This window comes from Cynocephalus volans, chromosome 12 (assembly GCF_027409185.1).
Source record: "Cynocephalus volans isolate mCynVol1 chromosome 12, mCynVol1.pri, whole genome shotgun sequence".
Lineage (NCBI taxonomy): Eukaryota > Metazoa > Chordata > Mammalia > Dermoptera > Cynocephalidae > Cynocephalus > Cynocephalus volans.
Window position 1 is genome coordinate 100,238,412 of NC_084471.1, and position 18,000 is coordinate 100,256,411.

The following is an 18,000-nucleotide window of genomic DNA, read 5'->3' on the forward strand; positions in this document are numbered from 1 at the left end:
GGCCCTCTGTTCTGATATATTTGGTATTTGAAGTATCCATGGAGTGGTTAATTAGCCAAAAAAACCCCAAAAAACAAAAACCTGTCATGATCTTGTCCCACCCATCTGGCTTAGATCCAAGTTCAAAATGCAGGTGGGTGCCTCAAAAACCCTTTAGGGGTGGGTGATTAATCTTTAAAATACCACAGGCCTCTGACTGTCCCCCACGCCCTTCCCCACACACAGATATGGAGTCAACAATTGTACCAAACAATGGGCCTTTGTCTCTAATTTTAGCCATTTGTAACAGATACTTTAATTAACAACTTAATTTAACTGCATATTTTGGGCTGTAGATATTACTACATTATTTTTTCTTCCAAACTCAGCATGAACCTGAGAAACGTTTCATGTTAATTTCTTTCTCTCTGCAAACCTCCATTCCTCTACCATGTGCACCAAATGCAGTCCCACGGATACCGTATTTTAAGCGATTCCTGAGGGAACCTTGTATCTTTGCTTTGACTTTATTCCTTCCTCTGCCTTTGAATTTTGGTTGCTATTAGTATAACTTACTGCCACTGCTTACTATTATGATTAAATAAAGTAAAAGACTTCAAAGATCTGAAGACATCATGCCTGTTGGGTATTTCATTAAAAGGAGATGCGCAGGAAGATGCAGAGGTATTCTGAACCAGACTTTTGAAAATCTTGTGTGTAAGGTAGAATCATGGCCCACATGATTGCACTTTAGAGCTGAGAAGTGCTTCAGAACTCATGGAATCCAAATCTAGTAGTCATGGTGATATCTCTGATGAGTCGGGGAGACGGAGCCTGAAATACGGTCCTATTTTAATGATTCACATTTTAATCTCATACAAAAATAAGTCCCTAATCAACACTTTGTTTCTCTTGGTTTAGTGTAATGTCTTCCTGAACTTTTCCTAATATACATGGCCTCACATTTGCTGGGTTTTATCCTGTGCGTTTGATCAATGTTTTATTTCGGTAGTATGCAGAATAGAAAACGAAAACATTTAAAAATGTGTTCCTGATGATTATGACTACTAAAAAAAATGGTCAGTAATTAGTGTATCCATTTTGGAAGGGGAGGCCAGGAAATGTAAATTTAGTGTCTGGGAGGGTGTTCAACTTCGGTCCCTTCACAGGGCGGGCTGATGTGGCAGTGTGGAGCGCAGATGGCAGAGGCAGGCTGCGGGGTTCAGCCCCGGCTCCTCTGCACCAGCTGACCTTCAGCAAGTCCCTGAACTTCTCTGCAAAATGCAGGTAACAGCACCTAGCTCAGCTGACTGCCGTGTGGGATGAGTGATGGAAACGTCCGGAGTGCCTAGAGCAGGGTCTGGTGAGCCTGTTGCTCCCTGGTGCCCCCCATGGAGGCACTCTGGGCTTGGAAGAGCTCCCTGGTGGGGTGGCTAAAGCAAGGTCTGGAGGGTGGCGGGCTACTTCCTTTTCCGTGTTCTCATTTCTCTGTGTGCATACAGAAGGCGAGGCATTACAGCAGAATGGTAACAGTCTATGCTCTGGAGTCAGACGGGTGCCCCCTCAGGCCTGCCCCTTAACTTCTCTATGTCTCAGTTTCCTCATCTGTGAAATGGCAATGTTAATGGTATCTACCTTGCAGGACTATTGTGAGGATTCGATGAAGTGATCCATGCAATAAATTCATCACAGCACCAGGCAAAGAGTAAAAGCTCAGTTATCAGTAGCTGCTGTTGTTACCACCACCAGCACTACCATTATTATTATTCACGAAGTAGTTTAGGACAGATCTGTAGACTCCTAAGGAGGTCTCCCATGGAGGAGTGTCTGTATTATGGTCAGTTTTATGTCCCCCCAGAAAGGGCGAAGAAGGTGGACTGTGACCACTCTCCCATGGGGCTCTCTGGTCACCTCTTTCTAACCTGGTGGACGAACTCCACGGTGGGGCAGGATGTGCGCTGCCCCACCATCCCCAGGCCTTCGGTGCTGGCTTGCTTTTGCCTCTCATCCCAAAGCCGGCAAAGGGAGGCAGACTGAGAAGGTTTCTCTCCAAGTGTGCAGGAGAAAGCAGGCAGAGGGGCCAGTCAAGCGGGACTCTGCCAGTTTAAACCGTAAGCCTGTTATGAAAACCAGTATGACAACATTCATAAGTGCCATCCATGAGAAGCATGGACCTGAGGTCCCAGGTAGTAGGCCAAGAAAAAACTGAATTCTAAGACTCTCGAGTGTGGCCAGAGCTGGATCAGTCCACTCACAGACATGTTTCCTCAGCAACCAGCAGCTCAGTCGGGGAATGCAGCTGGCTCGCCATAAGCACATTACTACCAGGGGACGGGAACCAATTTACTGTGCATGGGCTGTGTGTGCGACTGGCAGTGTGTGCCCATAGTAACTTGGAATCTTAGACTTAGAGAGGATTCTGGAAATTTCTTAGATTGAAACTCTTCTGCTCACTAAGAGTCCCCCACCTCGCCTTCCCCAGCCAAGAAGTTGCTTTGTCTGAGAACTTCCAGTGATGGGCAGCCAGCCATAGCATAAGCAAACCATTTCTGAACAGCCCTAGTTGATAGAAAGTTCTTCTGTTGAGTTGGAATCTGGCTTCCCCAGCAATCCCTGTTCCTTGGTTCTTAGTTTTGGCTTCAGGAATAACACAGAACATGGGTCGTGTCGACAACATTTTTCTAAATGAAGATAACCCTGCCATCCTACTTCATGTCCAGTGTCCCTTAGTAACTCTAACACCCAGCCTTTATACATTATTCGAATCTTCATATATGCAGAAGATCACATCTAAAAAGTAATACTAACTAAAGGATCTCTGAAATAAAGATATTTAAAAATAAGTTGTATTTATTTGCCTACTGGAACTAAAGAGCATGAGTTATAGCATTGTAAGAGAGGTCTTCAAAATGTTCATGGAAGGACTCGTATTTTCTTTTAATTCAATTTTTCTGAACTTTTTGAAGTACCTTTGTATATCAAACTTAGCTAATGACCATTGGCTTAAATTGAAAGGTACTTTTCAAAAAATGCTTAACCCATTTGAATCTTGGTAAATCTTCTCTGTCTTCCCAGAAAAGAGATAACTAGTACAAACTAGTGCTTCTATTATGTTAAGCAACAAAGCCAAGGTTCCAATCAAGGGACTGTAGCTTTTGCTAGTTCCTCCATATATCTTCATGCACACATGCACAGTTCATGTGCACACACAGACATGCAGAGGTGGATTTGTCATGAAACTAGTGAGCTTCAGGGCCTTTTAACTGCACAAGTCCCTGCACAGAGTCTTAGAAATATCTGTATTCCCCCATGTTATAAGCTTCAGGCCCATAAATCATAGCTATACTCCTAGGTACAGGCCCACATGCACACACAGAAATGAAACACACATACTTTTTCGTACTGGTGATCTTGACACGAAAAACCAGACACCCACTTTCAGAATCCTAAATTCTATTACTTTACTGCAATTCGTTTCAAACGGATACTAGAAAGAGGGGACAATACTGCTGCAATCTGCGTCATCGATCTCACCAGTGTCTGAAGACTAACAACATACAGATGCTGTTTGGGGGGTTAAATTTCTTTACGTTATTCTTTTCGGTTTTTGGGGGTTTTTTTTGGTGCTTGGCCAGTACAGGGAACTGAACCCTTGACCTTGGTGTTACCAGCACCATGCTCTAACCAAGTGAACCAATCGGCCAGGTACTCTAATTTTAGAGGAAAGAATTCGGGTTCTGGAGCAAGGCAGTCCCATGTTTGAATCCTGGTTCTTCTACGTGTCAGCTGCATGCCCTTAGGCAAACTTTTTTCTCTTTGAGCCTTAGTTCAAGGCTCATTTCAGTATTCTTTTCTGCAAAATGAGAATAATGCACAGACTTGGCAGGTCTGTTGCGAGGATTAAATGAGATGATATGTACAAAGCACCTGCCCCACATCTACCATAATATATGCTCAATAGATGGTATCTCTTGTGGTTATGATAATTATTAACAGATGTGTATCAAAAAATCTGGCAAAGAAACCTATTATCTTTGTTTCAGTACTTTTGTATTTAAATCACATGCATAAGTTTTACAAAGTCACATTCATACATACAGAATTTTTTTTCCAGTTTAAGTCATTTCACATAGACAGTTCTAGTTTGCAGTCATCTCTCTCACAGTAACCTACCCTCCCAACCCCCTTCACAGTTGTATCTTCAACCTCTTTCTTTGGATTTCTTCTCTTTAGCATTTAAACAGTTTTAAGTCTTTCCTGTCTACACACACACACACACCCTCGCCCTCATCTTCCCCTGCAGGTACTGCTCCCATTTCCCTCAGGAGCTGTCCAACTCTTATCTCCACTTCTTCACCTTCCATTTGGTTTCCACTCCAACCGTCTTCCAAGCCGCTCTTGCTGAGGTCACATTTCCCTGTTGTCAAATCCTGGAGAACTGCCTAATGTCTCAGCAACACGCATCACTGGTCATGACTACCTCCCACCTCTTACAACACTTTGGAGATTTTCCTCCTACCTCTCTGCTCTCCCTCCTTCTCCAGCTCTTCAATGTTCAGGTTCCCAAAGGTTCCCACAAGCCTTTCCTCCTGGGCAGTCTCATCCACTCCCATAGCTTGTCTGTGCTCAATCTACTCCTGCCAGGCACGTCTTCTGAACTCCAGAAGCACCTTCAGTTACCTCCTAGGTCCTTCCTCTTGGATGTCACACAGGCACCACACATTTAGTGTACCTAACACAAGTCTTTATAAGCCAGGTGGTGTTCCCCAGTTCAGTAAATGCTCAGTTGATCAGTCCAGAAACTTCAGAGTAATCTTTTACCCCTCTCTCCTTCTCATCTAACATCCAGTTGGTCACCATGACCTGTAGACTCTGCCTTTAAATATTCCTTGAATCACCCCCTTCTCTCTGCTGGTGCCAGCTTAGTTCAAGTCCTCACCACTGCTCCCAGACTCCAGCCAAACGCGCTGTAGTGGATTGAACTATGTCCCTGCAAAACTCTTTGAAGCTTGAATTGTGTCCCCTGAGTTTTATGTATTAGAAACTGTGACTGTTAAGAGCATGGGAGATCCTATTATGGTAATTGAAAGGTGGAGCCTTGAAGAGATGATTGGATTGTAGGACCATGCAGGAGTAAATGGATTAAAAATGGTGGCCAGGGGCATGGTTCTAAGGGCTTTAATCAAGAAAAGGAGAGTCTGCCTTTTGCTCTCTCTGCTCTCTCTGCTTCCACCATTTTGCAATGTGAGACCCCTGGGCCACTGTTGCCATACCAGATGGACTTTGGACTTTCCAGCCTCAGAAACTGTAAGCAATAAATTTTGTTTTTCTTATAAACCACCCAGTCTCAGGTGTTTCTGTTATAGCAACACAAAATGGACTAATACAGAAAATTGGTACCAGGAGTGGGATGTTGCTTATAACAAATACTTGAAAATGTGGAAATGGCTTTGGAACTTGGTATTAAGGAGAGGCTGGAGGAATTTAGAGGAACAGGCTAGAAAAAGCCTAGCTGCTGGTGGGAATTTAGAAGACAAGAAGACCAGGGAAAGTTTGGAATGTCTTAGAGACTGGTTATGTGGTGGCGACCAGAATGCTGATGGAAATATGGACTGTAGAGACCATTCTAAGGAGATCTCAGATAGAAATAAGAAGGAGTTTTTCAGAAACTGGGGCAAAGATCACCCTTGCTGTGAACTGGCAAAGAACTTGGCTGCACTGTGTCCCTGCCCTAGGGCTTTGTGGAAGTTGGAACTTAAGAGTTGTGAAACGGAATGTTTGGCAGAAGAAATTTCTAAGCAGCAAAGAATTAAGGAAGTTGCATAGCTACTTGTAACAGCCTACACTGAGTTATAGTGGCAAAGGCACGACCTAAAGCCAGAATTTAAAAAGGAAGCAGAGGGGAAAGATTTGGAAAATTTGCAGCCTGGCCATGTGGTAGAGAAGCAGAGAGCATCTTCAGAAGAAAAATCCAATGGTACTAAGAAGGTTAGTGCAAAAGAACAGGATTATCAAGAGAAGTGGGAAAAGGCCCTTAAGGCATTGCAGAAGCCTCTGGGGCCAACCCTCCCATTTCAGGCCCCAAGGCCTAGGTAGACAAAATAGTCTTAGGGAACTGGCCTGAGGCACCCTCCATGGGCTTGCTGTCCAGGGCCTCCTTGGGAAACTGCTCCCCACACCAGCACCCCAGCTGTTTTGGCTGCTTGAACTGTGACTAAGTTGGCCCCAAGTGTGGCTGGACCTGCAGCTTTGGAAAATACAAGCTGGAAGCTTTGGCGGCATCCACATGATGTTAGGTCTGCAGGATTGCAGAATGCCAGAGCTGTAGAGGCTTGGGAGCCTCCACCCAGATTTCAAAGGATGTATGGAAAAGTCTGGGGACCCAGGAAGAGACCTGTCGCAGGTGTAGAGTCACTGCAGACAGCCCTTGCTAGAGCAATACCAAGTGAAAACGAGGGGTCGGAGTTGCAGCGGAGAAACCCCATCAGTGCCATGTCTGGTGGAGCTGTGAGAGCGGGACCATCATGGAGACCCCAGACCTGTGGAGCTACCAGCATGCAATGCCAGCCTGCAAGAGCTAAAGCATCAACTGAGACCAGGAAAGCCATAGGAGCGGAGCTGCCAGAGGACTTAGGGACCCAACCCTTGTATCAGTGTGCAGAGGACATTGAACATGGAGTCAAGTTACCTGATTCACCAGCCTTGAGATTTAATGCCTGCCCTGCTGGGTTTCAGACTTGCTTAGGACCTGTTACACCTTTCTTTTGGCCTATTTCTCCCTTTTGGAATGGGAATATGTACCGTATGTTTGTCCCACCATTGTATCTTGGAAGTAGATAACTTGTATTGATTTCACAGATGGGACTTTGAACTTTGGACTTTTGAGTTGAGACAAGTTAATACTTGGGGGATGAAATGAATGTATTTGCATGTGAAAAGGACATGAGTTTGGGGGGGCCAGGGGTAGAATGTAGTGGATTGAATTATGTCCCCCAAAACTCTCTGAGGCTTGAACTGTGTCCCCCGAGTTTTATGTATTAGAAATTGTGACTGTTAAGAGGGTGGGAGATCCTATTATGGTAGTTGAAAGGTGGAGCCTTGAAGAGATGATTGGATTATAGGACCATGCAGTAGTGAATGGATTAAAAATGGTGGCCAGGGGTGTGGTTCTGAGACCTTTAAAAGAAGAGGAGAGTCTGTCTCTCTCTCTCTGCTCTCTCTGCTTTCACCATCTTGCAATGTGAGACCCCTGTGCCACTGTCGTCACTACCAGATGGACTTTAGACTTCCCAGCCTCAGAAACTGTAATCAATAAATTTTATTGTTCTTATAAATCACCCATTCTCAGGTGTTTCTGCTATAGTAACGCAAAACAGACTAATACACACACTTTTTTCCCACCTCCACTTTTCACTTCTGTACTTTGTCATGCCAATACTCTGCTTGAAACCTTGAATGGCCTCTGCTTGTCTTTAAAATAGCATTTAAAATCCTGAATATGATCAGCAAGGCCCTGCATAATCCACTAAAGAGATAATAGACGAGAGGTGAATGAATGATTGCAAAGCTACAGTTTTACATTTACCTTCCCTGAGTTAGTTTGGCTAGTCCCATATCGGGGGTGGTTGGGAAATTTCTAGTTTTTACTATTATAAATAGAGTTGCTAAGGGCATCTCCCCCCCCCCATCCTTGGAATATTTTCTTAGCAATGGAATTATCAGTGAAAGGGTCTGATTAGTTTTAAAGCTCTTATTACACACTGCTTATTTTCAGAAGGCTGGACCTATGTTTAGTGTCATCTGCAACACTACCTACAGCTTCCCATGGAGTCTCACAACTTTTAATTTCTCAAGCTTAGTAGATTTAAAGTAGAACCTTAACATTGTTAAAATTTGCATTTTTCAGATGATGATTTGCTTTGTATATATCCTCATATGTAGACTATCTGAAGTAAAACATTCTTAAATTTGCAGTGTTATCTTCTCTTTTGTTGTTATTAAGAGATTTTAGTTTCCTTCTGTCCAGTTCTTTAAAAAAGTAAGAGCATGCCTGGTATAGGAGGGAGACGTTTTAGATTTGTCAGAAAATTCTCTCTGCTGGGTCCTTTCTGCCTGTGGCAGGCTCAGGATGCAGCCTTAGGCTTCAGTCCCTTGAGTTTCATTATGAATTCAACAGCAAAAACAACAGTGCAGTGGCTGGCCCAGTGGGACCCCACCGGTGGCCATCTAAGGCCATTCCTGTAACGGGACTGCTTGGTCTCCTAACTCTGCTTAATCCTAGTTTCCAAGCACTCATTCAATCTATTTTTGTAGGCTGACTCAATTACAAGCTTTTAAATTTAATGCAGTGTCTTCTGTGACCATAAAAATAATCTAGTCTTTTATTTTAGGAATAGATGTTTGAAATTTAGCTTAATACTTAATGTCTTAGACACAGAGACCCTGAGAGAAATGAGGCAGGTTGTGGGAAAATGTGACTATTATATTTAAGATAAGAATAAATCAGTTAGAAAACAGATACAGTAAGACAATTACCTTTAGCTGGATATAGAATATAAGGGAAGATAAACAAAATAATAAGCTCTTAAAAAAACAAATTTTTTTTCTGCTTTAGCATTTTTATTAGATTTTACGATACATCAAACTATACCGTTTAAGAGCTGAATTTAAATCATATAGTGCTTTTGAAAACCTCACCATGCATGATATATTTTACCAATAAAACTTGAAGAAAACATTTAAACTGTACTGAGAATAAACTATTATTCTTTATTTATTCTATGACTTGAACTTGGGTATTCACCAATAATTCATTATGCTTTTATTAGTATTAAGTAGTAGTGGATGAGCCATACAGGGTATAAGATTACTCAAGGATTAACCTGTACACTATGGCCAGTCTTGCCCCTTGCCTGCAGTGTTCGATATTTTGACATTACTTCTTCAAAAGTTCCAACTCATTTATCTCAACTAGCTCTACACATTGGCCTTCCCATTGTCTATTCTCCTTTAATATCCAATATAATTTTGTCTTCTTGAAGCTTCAGATCTTTCAGGTTTGTTTTCAGAATTTGCAAACATACTCTGCTGGTACACACTTCAGTGGACCAGCAACTTCTTAGCACCAACATAAGCACCTAATCTTTGTCAGCATCTTGGGTTCACCTGCTCTTTCAGACAAAATCTATTTTGGAATACCAGTTCTATGCAGAATCTACAAACTGCCCGTGTGTTTGAAACCAATGGGAAGTGGTTTAGGCGTGGCCCTAGACATAATGTGTATGGAATATTAGCAATGAAGTTGAAGCAAAGTAAGTCAATAAGGTACTTTTTCTATGAGTTTCTCCTTTAATATTCTTGTAGCTCAAACTGGAGTTTTACTCCAACCCTAACACAACTGAATTAATAACCAGTTATTAAAATAGAAAATGATCCTAATAGTTTGTTTTATTTTAGGAGTCATTAATCTCAAGATTATTTGCACATGTAAAAGTGCATTTGACAATTTTGACATTATCTAATAACCTAATATCAGGTGGAGAAAAGCTGGAAAGGGTGCTAAAAGTATAATAATCCCTTAAGTACAGTTTTCTAAAAAGAGAAAAAAAAAAAAAAAAAAAAAAACCATCAGGTCTAAATTAACCATTTGAATGTTACTGTTCTAAGTACATTTCTGTTATTGGTTGAAAAAATGTCAAGGTAGGGGCACGAGAGAAGGTGTTTTCAGATATCGTCAGCACTAAATAAGGAAAAGTCATCGAGTCTTTGGGGATCTAAATGATAAAACTTAGACCATAAGGGAATCAGGAAGACTAAATCTGTGATATTACAAGAATTTTAAAAAAACAAATATTGTGAAATAAATATGTGCTTTATTAAAGGAAGCACTGTACACCTTGCTTTATGTATGTTGTCATAACACCACTCGGTATGACAGAAGAATTGCCATCACCATTCCAGAAATGAGACAAGTGAGGTGCTAAGAAATTAAGTGACTTTTCCCCTGATGTGTGATACACACCTTCTTGCTTGTTCAAAGACAGAGTAAGAAAAGAGCCATCTCTGGGGGGCTTCAGGCAAGGGTAATATCTGCTAGAACTCCCACATTTCAGGGCCACAATTCCCCTTCTGTGACCCATATCCTCAGATCTTCTGACATAATTCTAAAACAGCCAGTTGACACAGCCATTCAATCCAGCAAACCATCTACCGTTACTTAATAGAAATTAACAGGCAGATCGGCTCAAGGAATTATATGTAGACACAGACTACTATCTTCAGCTGAATCTTGAAAGATAATATTGAAGAATACAAGCAGAGCATATTTCCAAAGACAAAGGTTCTGGTGGGTTGCGAAGGGAAGAAAGAATTTGTAAAATCACATTGTAGAATTTGTAAAAGACTGCAAATTTTATTATACTAAAATTCCCAATACATTTAGCAAATCCCCGATAAATTTTTGCTGGATTGAACTGACGGAACTTTGAAAATATGTTTCTTTCCCTTTTTTAGCATTGATAGAGAGCATAACGTGAATTAAATTGATAATAACTTGTGGGTTTCTTTGTTCACTTAAAATAATGAGTACATAAATCCACTCCACCTGAATGTCATGCAATGGATAACTCTAAGTAAGAGAAATGCTAACTTGTCTGTTCCGTCTTATTAATGTGTTTTCTCAGAGTCTCAAAGTAGTTAAGTAATCAAATACTTTTCTGAATTTAAATCACCCTGGAACCATTTAATGTGATAACTATCTAGTAGCTAGGACTAGGTAAATTTGTTCTGTTCTGGTGAGCTTTTATAAAATTGGGATCCCTTTAACTTTTTAGCTTAGCAAATGTTATAAATCTGTCACCTTGTTGTATCTGCTGACTGGGAGACTATCCCAAAGAAAATACCCCATTTATCCTCAACCTTGAAATCTTCTGTTTAGAGACTATATAGATATTTAAAGCACATTCCAAATGTTCCCTGCTTCATTCTAGGGGTTGAAACAGAGGACTCTTGTACTGGAAGTGCATGAGGTAAGTGTAATTTGTTAACCTGAGTGGAGAATATGGCTGTATTTTAACTTAGGGTATATGGATATTTCAGGAAATTATAACTCACTGAGTCCAGTTCTCTCCTCTCTACATTGGAGATGTGTTGTGTTGTGGAATGTTATTTCTATATACAGAGAGCATAACTGTGGGAGAGGCCAGGCAGGAAACAAGGCTGGTGGAACGTACAGACATCCATTCACGGTGACAGGCCAGCCAGATTCTTCTGTTTCATCCAGCAGTACTGTGACTAGTGAGCAGCTACTGCTTTTTCTCCTTATGCAGCAAAAATGATTCATGGGAAGGCAACAGGAAAAAAAAAATTGGGTGAAGTGTAAGTTTTACAAGGTACACAGGTTGAAGGAGATTGAAGCACTTATTCACTGACTGTAGGGTGGGAGGCTGTACTATTTACAAGAAGCCTAATGCTGTTTCTGTGTTGACGTAGGGCTGAACTGTTACGAGTTGAAGGGCTCTGAAGATCCACATGGAAAAATCCCCACCTTAGGGATGAAGAAAACAAGGCCAAATGAAGTGATGAGATTTGTGAAGAGCCAGGTGTAGACTCCAGGTCTCAGGACGTCTACTACACCAATAGCTAAAGCAGAAAGCCATGTGAGAAGAAACAGTGGCAAATGTTACATCTGAGAAATGAAAAAGATTTCCAGTCTAAACCTTGTCTCTGCCAAGGAGACCACCAGTGGCTACATCATGACACGGTCACCTACCAGGTGGCCTTCTCACCTCCTTAGTTCTGTCCTCCAAACACTCTGACAATAGTCTTCTGTTTTGTGATAAGTTTTCTTGCAGCCCCTACTGGCAGGCATCACTTTGAAATTCTGTCCCTGGCCTTCTGATTGATGCCTTAATTAAATTAGCTACAGTATAAATTCATCTTAATGCCCAGCTCATAAGTATACATAATGGGGATGATGCTTAGACCCATCCTCCCAGCCCTGGCCTGGCTCTTGTTACAGATTTCCACTGCAGAGCAGGACGCAGTGGTGCTGCCCCAGAGTGAACTCTCACCACCACTTCCAAATCCACTCCCCAGCTTAGCTAACCACTTTGTGCCTGAAGCACTATTATTTTAGTCTCACTGATCCAGTTCTGGACTTCGCTGTCTCGCATCAGGATGGCAGCACTCTAACTAGCTGTCCTGCTTTTAGTGACCCAGTGGATCGACCCTATGCACTGGTGGCACATGTCTGTTCCAGAGGGAGAGCTCCAATCATATTCTCCTGATCAAAACTTCTCAGTGGTTTCCCATTACCCGCAAAATCAAATCCACACCTCTTAACTGGGTTTTGAAGGTACTCTTAAGCTGGGTCATAAAAAAAAAAAAGAAAAAAAAAAAAGCTGGGTCATAATTCAACCGATATTTATTGAGTGCCCACTGGATGCAAAACCTGGTGCTAGGTATCGGAGACAAGGCAGCTCAGGAGGACACAGTCCCTGCCTGCACTGAACTTTCAACTCTAGGGGAGGGATACAGAATAGACAACAATCACGTGGAACACAGGGTAGTGTGTGTGTGCACACGTGCGTGTGTGTCCGGGGCCACAACAGAGGCAGAGAACACTCTGGGATAAAAAAGGAACAACACCTAATGCAGACTGAGGCAGGAAGAGGCGGGGGAGAGGAAGGTGGGTGGAATTAGGAAAGCAGGGATGGGAGTCAAGTAAAGCTTTCTACGAGAAAGTCAGTGCCACTGGAAACAGGCGGCGGTGGTGGTCAGACGTGTGAGGGGCAACGACAGTGTCTCAGCCGGAGGGTCCAGCCTGCAGCCTTGCACCCAAACTCCTCCAGCACACACGCCGGCCTCCCCTTCTCTGTAACACCCTGTCATCTCCCTCTCGCACACCTTTCAAAGTTTTCAAAGTCCAGCTCCACTTCCACACCCTTGAGCTTCATGTGACAGTCAGGCTAGAAATGGCCTTTCCTACCCCTGAACTCCCTTAGCCCACAGGGCTCAGTGAATACTCATGGGATGAGAGTTTCTCCCTCCAACACCTAACTGCGGCCGACAGCACCCCGTGTCCACACTTGGTCTTCCCACCTCTTCCATTCATTTGCCTGTCGCTCAAATATACCAGGCCAGTGCTGTTCCAATGACCCTTGCCTGCTCGAGCCCACCCATCCTCCGTGTTCTCTAGACCAGCTCCACTCCTTCTCTCATGAGACCACCCTACTCCACACTCTCCCTTCTCCAGCTTTATTTGGTCTTGAGGGTCAATGCCATCCTGCCCCGCTAGTGGGACAGTGACTTCCCCGAGAGCACTGCCATCTTCCACATGGCCCACCTGGGCAAAGACTTCGTCATGTGGCCAGGAGCTCAGGCTCCCACGTATCTTTGTTTACAGCTTTGAGCAGAGAGAACCTAGTCTCTTAAGTCAGGTTGGGAGGTCGCTGGGGAGAAGAATAAACCAGCAATAAAAAGGAGCACCTGAGATACGGTGTAGGGAGGAAAGCTTGCCCAAGTTTAAGTCAGATCAAGTCAAAACAAATCACCGTGTTTTCCTCTGTTTGCTTTCATGAACGGTTTCACTGGAACACTTAAGAGTGAGGGTTTTTTTCTTCCAGATATGTAACTTTGCCTCTTTGAGTATATAATATCCTTGAGTTTCCACTGGAACAGAAAAGGGAAGTATTTTGCAATAAACTCAAAGGAACTATTTAGGACAGTTTAACTTATTTATGTGGTTGTCTTACAGGTTTCTTTTTCTGAAATTTCAGAGTCAATGATTTGAGACAAAATGTTTCAGGTATGTTTGTGACCCTGACAGAACCTTAAAAATTACCTGTTTTTCAGAGTTAGAAACTTTCAAGTTTCAAAAACATCCATACTTTGGAGGAAACTCCCCTTTAGCGTTTCTTCATATAAACGGTCTGTTGCAATTGGGAAAAACGGGGAGATACTGTTCTATGGCTTTATCTCATTCCCTGTAACGGGGACGTTTCCTCATGACAGTTAGTTTATTAAGTCCTGGCAGGCCTCCAGGAGTAAATAAGGGTTGAACTGTATGCCAAGGTCTTATGCAGGATCTTTGCCCTTTGCCAAGGAAAAAAGGGACTCTGCCAGATAAGTCACACCAAAGTCAGGGGCTGCATTGAGACTCCACAGAATGAGCGCCTTTTGGAATTTCAATAACTCACCCCTCAAGAGGCAAAAACCTGAGACCGAAGTTCCCTTCTGACACAGGTAGTTCCTGGATAGCTATCTTCTAAATATCCATGATTTAAGAAATAGAGAAGCATATTTGGAGTCTTACCCATGCGAGCAATACACTTTGCAGGTACAAATGCTTGTTACTGAATTAAATCTTCCATTGTGGTCTTAGGAGCCCCTTATTTTGAATCTTCCTAGTTAGATGAGCCTGAGGAAACTTCCACTTCTATTTTTCAGGATTTTGCAAGATGCATTACGTCGAAAATGTCAGTGTTTCCAAAAGAAATCACTCGAAGCCCTTTAAGTTTATCTCTAGACTTACGTTGGCTGCTAGGATCTCCCCATTTGCCAGTCCTTACCTACACTTCCCTTATTTCTACTTTCCTTTAGCAATGCTCAATCCCTTCCCCTCTTTATTTTTAACTGAGGACCTCCTGCGCTCACTCTCGGACATCTCTTGTAGACACCTTCAGAACCCGGGTCAAGCTAGAGCAAAAGGGCCTGAATAACATTTTGTTCTTTATTTGGTGGCACAACTAGATCCCTTAAGTTCCAATGTCTGTAGGTCATACATGGGTGACCTCTCCTAACCTTAAAAGTCTCCCCTCGATCTGGAAACGCTTCCTCTTCTCCCCTCAAACCGGCTATGTCAGCGGCATCCTCCTCCTAAGCTGTCCTTGTCCTGTGCTCGCGATGACCTCCTGGGGAGAGCTCCTGGGAAGGATGAGTGGTGGCAGCGGCCAACCACTGCCTCAGGGATTCTCTGAGCTGAGCACGTGTCACGAGTGTCCGCCTCTCACCTGAATGAGGAGATCGATAGCGGAAGTCCTCTTTGGTCAGCAGCAGGAGAGCTTTGCCGTTCATTTCAAACGTGTTGCTGTCAATTGGCCTTAAAGAAAACTCACTTTCAGCCCACTTGAGCCACTGGGCTACGTCATCCCTGCTCCAGTAAATTGGCTGCAAGCCTGTTGGAGAGCGAGGCAGAAAGAGAAAAAAGGTCTTGTCAGTTGCAGTCGGAAAAAAGGGAAAAGATCTCTGAATAGTTAACAAAATTGAGTCTCCGTGTCTCAAGAGCCCTGGTGTTCAACTCTGAGTCCCAGGTTAAAATTCTAGCTTGTAAGTGCTGAAACGTGCTGTCAGATTAACTTCTTATAGAGAGGCAAAATGAGAAAAAGGTCCTTTCTCATGTGTGCAAAGGGTGGTGGGTCTTCAAGCTCTTCCCTTCCCTGCCCAGACCCAGGGGCTGTCCTAATTCCAGGTTTCTTCTATGGTGGCCTGTGGCACCCAAGGGGGGCTCAGAATCATGGTAAATCTCAGTGTGCACTGGGGGGGGGACCCCGAGAATCAGAGCTGATCCGAGTGTAGCTCAGAGTCCTTTTGAAGTGAGAATGTTCCATAACTGGGCTTGACCTTCCAGAGCTGCCAAATAATAAAATGTTCCCTGAAACTTCTTCCAGGAAGAGCCATTCACTCAGCCTCTGGGAAACCATCAGGCTAGCCTCTGGGAATAAGAGGGCAAGGTAAGAATAAAAGGTCTTTGCCTTTTTATTCTATTTGCTGATGTTAGAATTTCCTGGTTGGGGTGGTACTTGGACTCTGAGTAAGACCAGAAGAGGACTGGAGGGAGGTCTGGAGCTGAGGCTGAGAGGGTAGCTCAGGTTGGACCTATGGGATCCTGACTATGAGTCTACATTTTATTTTGCTGCTCTGGGAAATCTTTGACATATCACTCAAGTGGTTAGAACACAGGTTCTCAAAGTGTGATCTGGGGACCCCTCAGAGTTCCCAAGACCTTTGCAGAGTATCTATAAAGTAAATACTCTTTCCACAATAATATGAAGAAATTACTTGCCCTTTTCCCCCTCATTCTTTCATGAGTATATGGCAGAATTTTCTAGAGGCTGTGTGATATGTGATATTGCAACAGATTGACTGCAGAAACAGATATGAGAATCTAGCCATATTCTATTAAGCTAGGCATTAAAGAGACTTGCAAAAATGTATAACAATGCTACTCATGACTATATTTTTTTGTGATGGAAAAAATCTTTAAAAAATATGTATATTAAGTATACAAAAGTACCTCAGGAAGTTCATGCAAAATCAGTTCATATTATCTTTAAGTTCTATTTTTTCCACAAACTTTTTGAAGTATCCCCATACTTGGCTTATTATTTTTTAATAAATAAATATTTTAAAAATTCTGTTTTAATTTATAATATGGTACATATAGATAGATATAACCCACATGAGCAAAAGCTCATTGGGGTCTTTAATAATTTTTAAGAATCAAAAGGAGTCCTAAGACAAAAAATGTAACAACTGCTGGATAGAAGAAACTAGATGCTCAATATTCTCTAAAATCACATGGAATGAATCAATAGTTCCAACAGAATAAAATGAAATCTGCATTTGCTAAGAGGAACTTCAGTCCCTCAACATGCTTAAACTTGCTAAGGAGACTCCCTTAATGTGTTATAAAAAGCGTCCTTCAGTTTGATCTTGGAAACAATCACCTTTCATCCTCAACAGCTACATGACAGAGAACTGACTGGTCTATGGGATGGGCTGCTTTTCCTTGTTGGAGTGGAGAACAAATGGCTCGGATCCCCTAGGGAATGTCCAGGGCCTCTAGGCATGACTACTGGCTGTGTCTTCCAAGTGGCTCCTTCGCAAAATATTGTTTTGAAGTATGGTAGCTGGCTTCCTCTAACTCTGTGGAAGTCTTCTCAAAACTAGTCCATCTTGTAGGGCACCAATAAAGAACTACTAGGTATTGTAATAATAAGAAATGGGCATTTAAGAGGTTTTTCTTGGTGTTTTTAATAATTTTTCCACATGAAAAAAAAAGTAGCATTATAAAGTGGTAGTAGAATAATAATGTGTAGTGTGTTGCTGCTCTATAATCTTTAGAGTAACACATGGCCACTAAAGGACTCAAGGTTTTGTTCTGACTCTTGACTGGGCTGGGAGGGGATGCCTATTAAAATGGCTCTTGGATTCAGGAGGTGCCCCAGTTCTCTCCAATGACCTTGAAGATGCATATGTGGAATCGCAGTGGGGTGGGAGTGGCCCTGAGGCTGGCTTGGCAAAATCTCAGCTTGTGAACTGGTGAAAACCTTCAACCTTACTTCTTACTGTCAGTGGTGTGGCCTTTGCACATGAGCAGCACAGTGATCCATTACTACGGACATTCGCCCTCTTCTGCTTCCCATGGGAGCACGAGCACAGTCAGGCGTGGTCTGGGGAAGTGCCTGGCGGTGGGTGAGAGGCCCGAGCACAGAAGACTCGGTCAGGAGCAGGAAAAAGGACGGGGAGCTGATCGGGAGTGCGGGTGCCAAAGCAAATACAGAACTGAACCCCACCGGGGAGGGAAACGAGAGTGAAATGCTGAAGTTTCTGCAGAGCGCACTGAAAGGGAGAGGGGCGGGTGAGCAGGGGTGGGGGCACAAGTAGTGATTTGAGGTTCTTTTATTCTATGGAAGAAAATACTCATGAGTAATCTTTTCCCTAAATACAAGAAGAGTCACACACTCCAAACAGCTCTGCCGGTTAAGAACAACAGTTTCTTTTTTCACTTCCCATTAATCTCTCCCACAGCCCGGCCTCTGAAGCAACTGGGGCTGTGGCGTGGAAACCCCCTCACCAGGACTCGACAAGAAGGCTCTGGGCTTGTGTACAGGAGACCCAGCAGGTTACCAGGAACACAGCGGTAATCCTAGCAGCTGCACAAAAGTGATCCTGACGGAGCAAGCTACCTGCTCAAGGCTACTCAATAAATTTATCAGAGTCAACGCTCTTCTGCTAGCA

At 43.0% G+C, this 18,000-nt stretch overlaps 1 protein-coding gene across 3 annotated transcripts in view; it reads right to left on the minus strand.

The window, feature by feature from the left end:
* Positions 1–18,000, minus strand: part of ETV6 (ETS variant transcription factor 6) — a 221,109-nt gene that overhangs the window by 35,077 nt on the left and 168,032 nt on the right. For all 3 annotated transcript variants that reach the window (XM_063075648.1, XM_063075647.1, XM_063075650.1), the window contains exon 3: positions 14,991–15,155. In XM_063075648.1, the coding sequence (XP_062931718.1) occupies positions 14,991–15,155 (165 nt within the window). The remainder of the gene's footprint in view (positions 1–14,990; positions 15,156–18,000) is intronic.